The 10,623-nt window shown below is 36.9% G+C and overlaps 1 protein-coding gene across 4 annotated transcripts in view; it reads right to left on the bottom strand.

The window, feature by feature from the left end:
• Nucleotides 1-205: 205 nt before the first annotated feature.
• LOC115220774 (PP2C-like domain-containing protein CG9801) overlaps nucleotides 206-10,623 on the bottom strand; it is a 143,817-nt gene continuing 133,399 nt past the window's right edge. For all 4 annotated transcript variants that reach the window (XM_036510433.1, XM_036510434.1, XM_029790919.2 and 1 more), the window contains one exon: nucleotides 206-913. In XM_036510433.1, the coding sequence (XP_036366326.1) occupies nucleotides 890-913 (24 nt within the window). In that variant the 3' untranslated portion in view covers nucleotides 206-889. The remainder of the gene's footprint in view (nucleotides 914-10,623) is intronic.

Raw genomic sequence — 10,623 nt, 5'->3', positions numbered from 1 at the left:
GCTGACCACTTGATAAAATCGTTATTTAGCTTTTAAATTAACGATCGTATCCTTATATATATATATATATATATATATATATATATATAACATGTAGTTATATATTTGGGGTATCTGTTTAGCCCTTGGTTTTGTTTGCCTTTTTTTTTTTTATTCTAGATCCATTATTTCAAAGAAGCCTATACAATTGCGCTGTAGTTTTAACTGATGCAATATCAACATCTTAGACCAAACAGGAGACAGAAATAACTTACAATGGAGATTTTGGATGGTCAATGTCAGAATGCTGATGATTGCTCTTTACATAGAGACGGTTCTTAGTTCTCTTCTGTACAACTCAACCCAAACGGATCAAGGGGTATGTTGTAAAACCTGAAACACTCAGAGATTCAAGGAAACAATATGGATGAGATGCCCAAAAGTGTGTATCAATAGATGTAGGAAAAACTGAAACACATTTTTACTATACACACCAATAGTAATAATAATAATTATTTTAATTACAACTACTATTTAGTGTTGTTATTACAACTGTTTCGTTATTCTGGACTTTGTTTTTTTTTGTGATATAATGTATTAGATAAAAGGACAAAACTTTTTAAAGGCAACCTATTCTCATTCATATTTACCATTATTATTATTACCAATTTCATTATGAAGAATTCAAAGTTGTCATAGGAGCTCTGTTGTTGAATTTAAAACGAAAGTAGTCAACAGCTCAGAGGGCAGAAGAATGACTGTGCAATGTGAGTGGAGATTCTTGCTGAAACAAACTAAAACTTGTGGTATTGGTGAACACTCATCAGACAGGTAGCAAGAATCACCACTGGGCAGCTCCCAGGTCAATAGGGGTACACCAGACAGTACCCAGTCATTTGACAGTCAATCACTAATGGTGATTTTTCTTCTTACTCTGTGAAAAGAAGAAAAGAACTTATTAATTTGTGATATGCAAAAATAAAAAGCAACAAATTACTCAACATGACATTTTGACAGGAAATGGTGGATCTCATATTAATATGTCCTGTTTTAAAACCAACAAAGACAGAAAAAGCATTTGAGATATAAAACATGAAACGGGACAAAAAGAAAGAAAAGTTTCAAAATCTTGAAACATATTTGTAAATGGTTAAAATCCAGTGCTTGATGATCAGTAAAAATTATAGTGTTGTAGATTACATTTGTAACGAAAATAGAGGCTTTGTGAGTGAAATTTGATAAATGGAGAATGTGCAGAAGCCTGTTGTGTGTGTTGCGATAGTGATTTAGGTTGGGTGTAAGACTGACTAGCAGGCCTGTAAGCAAAGGTCTTCCTGCTGTGATCAAACTTTGTTTTTTGGGTTTTTTTTTGTATTTCAGCAAACTTGGCCACTCAGTAGTGTTTGATAAAATGAGTACCAAACTACTTACTGGAGGGTGACATAAATAACTAAAACCCGTTGAATACAGTACTCCAGCATGGGCACAATCTAATGGCTAAAACTAATGAAGAAAAATAAAAAATAGAGGAATTAGACAAAAGTGACAAAAACTTCAGTATAAGAGGAGTGGCTGTGTGGTAAGTAGCTTGCTTACCAACCACATGGTTCTGGGTTCATTCCCACTGCGTGGCACCTTGGGCAAGTGTTTCTACTATAGCCTCGGGCTGACCAAAGCCTTGAGTGGATTTGGTAAATGGAAACTGAAAGAAGCCCGTCGTATATATATATATATATATATATATATATACATATATATATATGTATGTATGTGTATATGTTTGTGTGTCTGTGTTTGTCCACCCAACATTGCTTGACAACCAATGGTGGTGTGTTTACATCTCCTGTAATTTAGCGGTTCAGCAAAAGAGACCGATAGAATAAGTACTAGGCTCACAAAGAATAAGTCCTGGGATTGATTTGCTTGACTAAAGGCAGTGCTCCAGCATGGCCACAGTCAAATGACTGAAACAAGTAAAAGAGTATGACGAATGTGAGACAATATGATTTGATCCTTTCAGTTGTATTTTCTCTCACTGCCTTATTAACGCGAAAACAAACTAATTCCTTATCTTCATTTGAACATCTACTTTCCCATGTTGGCATCGGTCAGATGGAATTTATTGGAAGCAGATTTTCTATGGCATGATGTCCTTGTTGCCACCATTCGCCCGTTTCCAAGTAAGGCAATGTTTCTCGATGACCAAATGTATTCTTGCAGAGAATTGGAAATGCATGACACTGACAATCATCTCCAACTATTAAACAATGTCAAGACAAGGAGATACAAACATACATGCAGATGTGTGAGGAGCTGCATCTGTGTGTTACCAATACCATGTTTCAACAAAACAATTAGTTTAAGACCACATGGATGCACCCTGCATCTAAAGAATGGCATATTCTGGATTACATCCTTGTTAGGGTGTGTGACAAACAGGATGTGCAGTGTGTTCATGTTCTTCGTGGAGCTGAGTGTTGGACTGACCACCGCCTAGTACGTGCAAAAGCGAAATTAGTCACAAAATATAAAATCCGGGCTGCAGGGATTACCCTGCCTAAAAGACTGAATGTTGATCGTCATAGGTGTAATAGTATGAAGAGAACTTTACGAGAGGAAATGAATGCTACAGATATTGGGGAGGATTGGTCAACCCTTAAAAAGTCAGTTTATGATATAGGCAAGAAAGTTCTGGGATTGATACATATATATATATATACTCCTTTTTTTTTTTTCTTGTTTCAGTCATTTGACTGCGGCTATGCTGGAGCAATATATATACACACACACACTTGTACAAACATAGCTGAAGTGGGGCAGTAAAGTTCCTGGCTTTAAGGGTATCATGAAAGGGCTGGCTGGAGGCCCAACCTTCCAAGTTTCTTCTTTTTACAGGGCTTAGAAAAACTGAAGGACTGCTGCAATAAGTGCATGAATATGAGAGCTGATTGCTCTGTATTTTCTTTTACCCAAAGCCAGGAACTTTTCAGCACCTGTGTGTGTGTGTGTGTGTGCGCGCGCACACACACACACATGTATATTTACTCCTTTACTTGTTTCAGGCATTTGACTGCAGCCATGCTGGAGCACCGCCTTTGGTTGAGCAAATCAATCCCGGGACTTATTCTTTGTAAGCCCAGTACTTATTCTATCGGTCTCTTTTGCCGAACTGCTAAGTGACGGGGACGTAAACACACCAGCATCGGTTGTCAAGCAATGCTAGGGGGACAAACACAGACACACAAACACACACACACATATATATATATATATACATATATACGACAGGCTTCTTTCAGTTTCCGTCTACCAAATCCACTCACAAGGCATTGGTCGGCCCGGGGCTATAGCAGAAGACACTTGCCCAAGATGCCACGCAGTGGGACTGAACCCAGAACCATGTGGTTGGTTAGCAAGCTACTTATCACACAGCCACTCCTGCGCCTATATATATATATATATATATATATGTATGCTTTTTTGAGAAGACAAGTGAAAGTAACTTTGAAGTTTCAGCCGGCTAGCTTTTGTCATTCTACTGTATGAATTTGACCTCATAATAGTACAATAAACATGTACTCCTCAAAAAGTGAATATACTCCTCAGTTTAATGCTAAATTATTTCTATATATAACTCTATATAAAATGAAAGATATATATATATATATATATATATATATATATAAATTAACAATTGAGGATAAAATCTTTAAAAGAAATTATCAGTAGTTAGCGTGAAAAACCTCGTAAGAGAAAAAATCCGTAAATTTTTCCACTTTGAAAATATTTATTTATATTATATTGAGTGTACTACTATTCGTAGATACCACACGCTAAAGAGGGACCAATGCGGTCAAAACTACTAAAATAAACAAAATTTTACCGAATGCAAAACTTCAAAGCAAATCATTTAAAAAAAGAATTTAGTTACATATCACCTGTGATTTCGCAATTAATGCAGAATATGCATTCTATGTTCATCAGTGCAACAAACTCAAACAAACTGTATATATATATATATATATACAAACATACATATGTGTATTTGTATGCAATGGGCTTCCACACAGTTTCTATCTGCCAAGAGTTCTCACAGGGCATTGGTCGACCTGGGGCTACAGTAAAAGACATTTACCTGCCCAAGGTGCTGTGCAGTAGGATTGATTCCAGAACCCCATGCTTACAGGAAGGGCTTCTTAAACTTATGACCACAGCTGAGCCTATATTTCTACTTAATTGGAAATGGATTTAAATACATTGTTATTGAAGTGGGCCTGGGTTGCTGCTTCATTAGTCTTGTGGGTACAGATGTATGTAGACAGTAGTAAGAACATTCTGAGCCAGGTTCAATCCTAGTTAGCACACAGGAGTCCTAAAGTAAATTTTTCAATTTTTTTTCTTATCTCTAAGGATAATTAAAATAAAATTTTAAAAATGAAGATTTTTAATAAAATAAGCATTGTAGGGATCAGTTGAAACCCTCAGCCCTAGATTACTAACCTCAAAACACACCTGACCAGTAATGCTACTTACAAAAAATATGAGAGATTTCTAATCTATTTTACTCATAGGTGAGTGATTCTATACGATAGATTGCAGGGTAGCCATTGGGCTTGTTCCCAGCACAGAACCTCCTTTCCACCCTTTCAAATACTCCACCAACCCCCGATAAGGGGCAGCTTTTCTTTTTTCCCTCTTTCCTGTCCTGGTGACCTCACAAGTGCTGGAGCCACATAAAAAGCACCCAGTCCACACTGCCAAGTGGTCAGGATTAGGAAAGGCATCCAACCATAGAAACCATGCCACAGCTGACATGGAACATGATGTAGTCCCATGGGTTACTGGATTCTGTCAAATTGTCTAACCCATGCTCATCATCATTTAAGGTCCATTTTCCATACTGGCATGGATTGGACAGTTTGACAAGCTCTGGCAAGCCAAAAGGCCACATTGCACTCCAAACAACTACAATAGAGACATAGATATATTTTGAATTGCAATTTTCACAGTAAAAGCACTAAAGACAACCATTGATTAAAAGACCTCTAAAACCTTGGAAGATATAAAATTAATTGAGATAACATTTAGAAGTTTCAAAAATTGTGATTCATATCCTCCGTAGAAAAGATTACTGTCCTTAAATTGGCAGATTATAAAATAATACCCAATGCACAACTCATTTTATTTGGTAATCCAGAGAAGGAATCCTTATACTGACACTCACTCGGTTAAAACGATGAGCGTCCCAGTTGATTCAATCAATGGAACAGCCTGTAAGTGAAGTCAATGTGCAAGTGGCTGAGCACTTCACAAACATGTGTACCCTTAAGTGTGAGACAGAATGTGACAAAGTTGGCCCTTTGAAACACAGGTACAACTCATTTTTTTCAGCTGAGCAATGTGAAATAAAGTCTTGCTCAAGGATATGTGTTGTATCCAACTCATGATCCTACAGTCGTGAGCTGAGCATCCTAGCCAGTAAGTCATGCAATTTCACAGGAAATTGCTCTGCGTTTCCTTCAAAGTTTCAAGGCTGATCACAATCACCAGATCCACATGAACTTAATAGATCCAGTTCAGCTTTCTATCAGATTGTTGACAGATAAAATTGTATAAGGTGTCTTCTGTATGTTCTGCTCTACTTGTTCAGGGGTATTTAAGAATTCTATGGAAATATGATACTGAAGGCAACGTCTGTTTATTGATAAACTGTTTTAGAATAGACAAAACTCTTAAACTACCACTGTTTATGTTTGTTTGCTTGTGCGTATGTGTTTGTATATATTATATATATATCATCATCATCGTCATTTGATTATAAAAATATATGAAACCATTATTCTATGCTGAGAGTGTAGTGGGTGTTTTTCATGTGCCACCGGCACAAGGGCCAGTCAGGCAGTTCTGGCAACAACCATGCTCAAAAGGTGTTTTTACATGCTACCTGCACGGGAGCCAGTCCGACGGCACTGGCAACCATGCTTGAATGTTGTTTTACATGTGCCAGTAAGGCGATGTTGGCAAAGATCACACTCGATTGGTACTTTTCATGTGTCACCGGCATGGGACCCAATCTGTGGCCCTGGCAATGATCACGCTTGGATATGCTTCTTTTAACATTCCACTGGCATGAGTGCCAATCAGGCGGTACTGTCGTCGGCCATGTCAGTGATTTTGATTTCACTTGCCTCAATAGGTCTTCACAAGCAAGGTTTATAGTCCAATGAATGAAGGGTATTCATAAATGAGCTGGTTACCCCACTGGCATAGGCCTCACTTGGCTTGTCAGGTCTTCTCTAGCACAGCATATCTCCAAAGGTCTCAGTCACTAGTCAATTGCCTCGGTGAGGCCCAATATTCGAAGGTTGTGCTTCACCACCTCATCCCGGGTTTTCCTGCTAGGGTGTGACACTTTTTCACACAGCTGTCCTCATTCATGTACAACAGATGACCATACCAGTGCAGTCATCTCTCTTGCACACCACATCTAATGCTTCTTAAATCCAACTTTTTTCTCAGGGTGCTTACACACTGTCATTACATATCCATCAGAATATACTGGCTTCATTCCTTGCAAGCTTACATATGTCTTCAGCAGTCATGGCCCATGTTTCACTGTCATGTAGCATGGCTGTTCACACACATGCATCATACAGTCTACCTTTTACTCTGAGCGAGAGGCCCTGTGTCACCAGCAGAGGTAGGAGCCCTCTGAACTTTGCCAAGGCTATTCTTATTCTAGCAGCTACACTTTCAGAGCATCCACCCCTGCTACTGACTTGGTCCCCTAGGTAATGGAAGCTATCAACTACTACTTGTTTTTCTCCCAAAAATATGTATTATATATATATATATATATATATATATATATATATGCATGTATGCATATAAATCTATATATATGCATATATGCGTGTGTGTGTGTGTGTGTATATATATATATATATGTATAAATATATGTATGCATGTATATATATGTGTACATATATATCTATATATATATATATATATATAGATGTATACGTACATATATATCTATGTCTATATATATATATATATATATATATATATATATAGATGTATACGTACATATATATCTATATATGTACATATAATGGATATCTCTTCACCAGAAACGATGTGAGATGGTTAAACAGAGGTAAATTTATGAGTTCAAATTAAGGAATTATTATGGAAAAGGAGGAGATAGGGAATATAGAGGGAAATAAGAGAAAGAAAGTAGAAATAAAAATATAAAATATATAAAGATATTGTAGTTGCAGTTCCATTATATGAGGAAAATGGTGCATAGAAGCGGTAAAAATGTTTCCTGTACATGGTATGTAAGTTCCAATAGTAGCTCATGTTTAGTCATGAAGCCGTGAATCCTGTGCTGTTCATTCGAAAGGGTCTTGTGGTGTGAATGAAAATTTGAGAATGTATTGGTTGCATTTGTGGACAGATGGTAGGGTGAGAATGGTAATGTAAATGGTGACAATGAAACCTTGGTATGTGACTAATCATTATATTTTGTATCTTTTCATTTGTCTTGCTCGCTTTACGTTCTGGCGTTTTCCAAATTTTCTTGAGAATACACACACACACACACACAAATATGTATATATAATGAATCAAGCAAAACACATGTTTTGTTTTGCCCTTAGGCATACCAGGTGCTGCAGAGCAGAAATTGTATTTCGTTGGGTTGATTGTTTTTGAGTTCATTATTCTGCGGCCTGTGTCCTCATGAAGAGGTAACTCCAGGACAACTGATTGTTGGGACTTTTGGCCTCAGTGTATATAAACACTGACAGCAAATAGCAGGCTAAAGGCCAAAGTGTAATGCAGTGGAATTGAACCTGGAAGCATATGGTTTCAAAGCAAATTCCTTTTGACCAACACTTACATGATTAAAAGACTTTTTGCACAAGATTTTGGCTGGGAGATCTATAAATATATACACATACATATATATGACAAATAAGAAATTGGAGAGGATATTTGCCGCATAAATTAAGGGTCAACCACTTTTTAAACACCCCCCCGCCCATATATAACACACTATTGCAAGATTGCCACGCAATAACTAGCACTTGGGTATAAATAATTGGGTACACTACCAGCAGTATATTGGATAGGTACTATCCCTTAGATGGATGGTTTCCCAACCTCTAACTCACACAGAAATATATAAATATATATATATATATATATATATAATATATATATATATTTCTTTACTACCCACAAGGGGCTAAACACAGAGGAGACAAACAAGGACAGACAAAGGGATTAAGTCGATTACATCGACCCCAGTGCGTAACTGGTACTTAATTTATTGACCCCGGAAGGATGAAAGGCAAAGTCGACCTCGGCGGAATTTGAACTCGGAACGTAACGGCAGACGAAATATGGCAACGCATTTCGCCCGGCGTGCTAACGTTTCTGCCAGCTCGCCTTGTCACCTCTTGAGAGACGATTGCATGCGTTTTCTGTCGACCTCAGGACTAAAGAAGTACAGTGAGCAGAACTGGTGTCCTTTGCCCTAACAAAAGAAGCTGAAGCCTCCTCCATCTGTGACACAAAAAAAAGTTTAGGCATCTCGAATTACAGACATTCTGAAAATTAACTCCGGACAATTTTAAATTCAAATAAACAGACCTTTTTTTTTTTTAAAAAAGAAAAGATTTTATATTTAACCCTTTTGTGTTCAGATTACTCTGTTAATTGTAATATTTTTTTACTCAAATTACTTTTAATCAATCAATCATTGCCTTGCTGCTTTGAGATTTCAATGATGTGATTGTTTATTTTTAGAATGTCAATGTAGGTTAGGTGTGAGAGGCTAGATATCGCCAGTTTGAATATAAAACATGAAGAATATTTGGGCCGGATATGGCCGGTTTAAACACTAAAGAGTTAAAGAAGATATATAATTTCCAACTTAAAAGCCTGAATATTAGCAAAAACTGTTGCAGCCTTAAATCAAATATGAATTAAGTTGACAGCTACACAAATGAAAGTCTATGCAATAATTAAAACATTGAAAATTTAAACCGTTTAGCATACAGACAATTCTGTCAAATGTAAGGCTTGTTTATTTCCATTGTTTTGAGTTAATCATATATATTATCATATATTATCTTGTAGCTTCAATATTCCAGTGATGTGTTTATTTTTAGGATGGCATTGTAGGCGAGGTGTGAGTGACCAGATCTGGCTAGTTGAAATGTAAAACAGAGAGAACATTTGGGCCTAATATGGTTGTTTAGAATACTGAAGGGGCTAAAGTAGTAGAGACAATTAGTGGGATTTTCTAATAACGAAGTGAATTATTTAGTTTGTTTGTGATTTGTTTGCTCATAATTTGGTTGGTTCCGAAAAGATGCAGTAAAAAGACTAAAACAGACACAGAACTGTCTTGAATGAATTGCTTTGATAACTCTGATACTGGTTTCTAATATAATTATGAAATCATTTAATTTAGAAGAAGTGGGGGGTGTAGTCGATTGCAGAAATCCCCAGTATATGACAGGTACTTATTTTATCAGTCAGGGAAGAAGGATAAAAAGTACAATTTACTTTGGTTGTATTTGAATTTAGAAAGTAAAAGGTTGTAACTAAACATTGCTTTCAAATTTTGGCACAAGGCCAGCAATTTGGGGTGGGGGGGGGTAAAGTCGATTACATCTTCCCCAGTATTCAGCTGGTACTTATTTTATCAGTCTCAAAAGGATGAAAGGCAAAGTCGACCACAGCAAAACTCAGAATGTGAAGATAGACAAAATGCCACTAAGCAATTTCCCAAGCATACCATTATTGCAAGATATTGTAACTCTTGGCTCCATTCGACAGATCCACTGATTTGATAAAAACAATATCAAATAACATCAATATTATTTTCGCTTTTGCATGCAAAATAATATAATTTAGAATTCTTTAATATTTTACTCATGCCTAAACTCTGTGATTAGTGTCCCAGTTTACTTTGGAAATCTGTTGGTTTGCTGCCAGCAGTGAAACCTCTAAATATTTGATTTCCCCTTAAGTTATGCTCATTGTTATCTGAAGCCCCTGCAGACAAGAAACGGTTTAACTGAGATATTTGTATAAGAATAAACTCTAGCAAAACATCAAGAGTCAAGTGATGGTTTTGCAGCAAATGAGCTTTATAATTTATCTGAAAAGAAAAAGGGGGTAATTTTTAGATGGGGTCCAGAATGTGGGTGTATACATGTTGTAGATGCATTAGCAGACCTCTACTATGGGACAAACTTATGCTTTGCAAAGCAAACTGTTGTTCAAGATAGAAAAGTTTTCTGCTTCTTAAAGGAAACCCAATCTTTGAAGAGCAAGTTTGGCCAAATGATGTTTGATTATCATAAAAGGTTATCAAGGGCCCTGATTGTTTTAGCTCTATGCTATTCATAAGAGAGACTATAAGGAAGTAGCTATATTGTTACATGTTTTTTTTAATAAATTCTAAAGTTCTTAGGCGCAGGAGTGGCTGTGTGGTAAGTAGCTTGCTTACCAACCACGTGGTTCCGGGTTCAGTCCCACCGCATGGCACCTTGGGGAAGTGTCTTCTACTATAGCCTCGAGCCGAGCAAAGGCTTGTGAGTGGATTTGGTAGACGGAAACTGA

This window comes from Octopus sinensis, linkage group LG17 (assembly GCF_006345805.1).
Source record: "Octopus sinensis linkage group LG17, ASM634580v1, whole genome shotgun sequence".
NCBI classification, from domain to species: domain Eukaryota; kingdom Metazoa; phylum Mollusca; class Cephalopoda; order Octopoda; family Octopodidae; genus Octopus; species Octopus sinensis.
The sequence above is the reverse complement of the archived record's forward strand: the minus strand, read 5'-3'. Positions and strand labels throughout refer to the sequence as shown.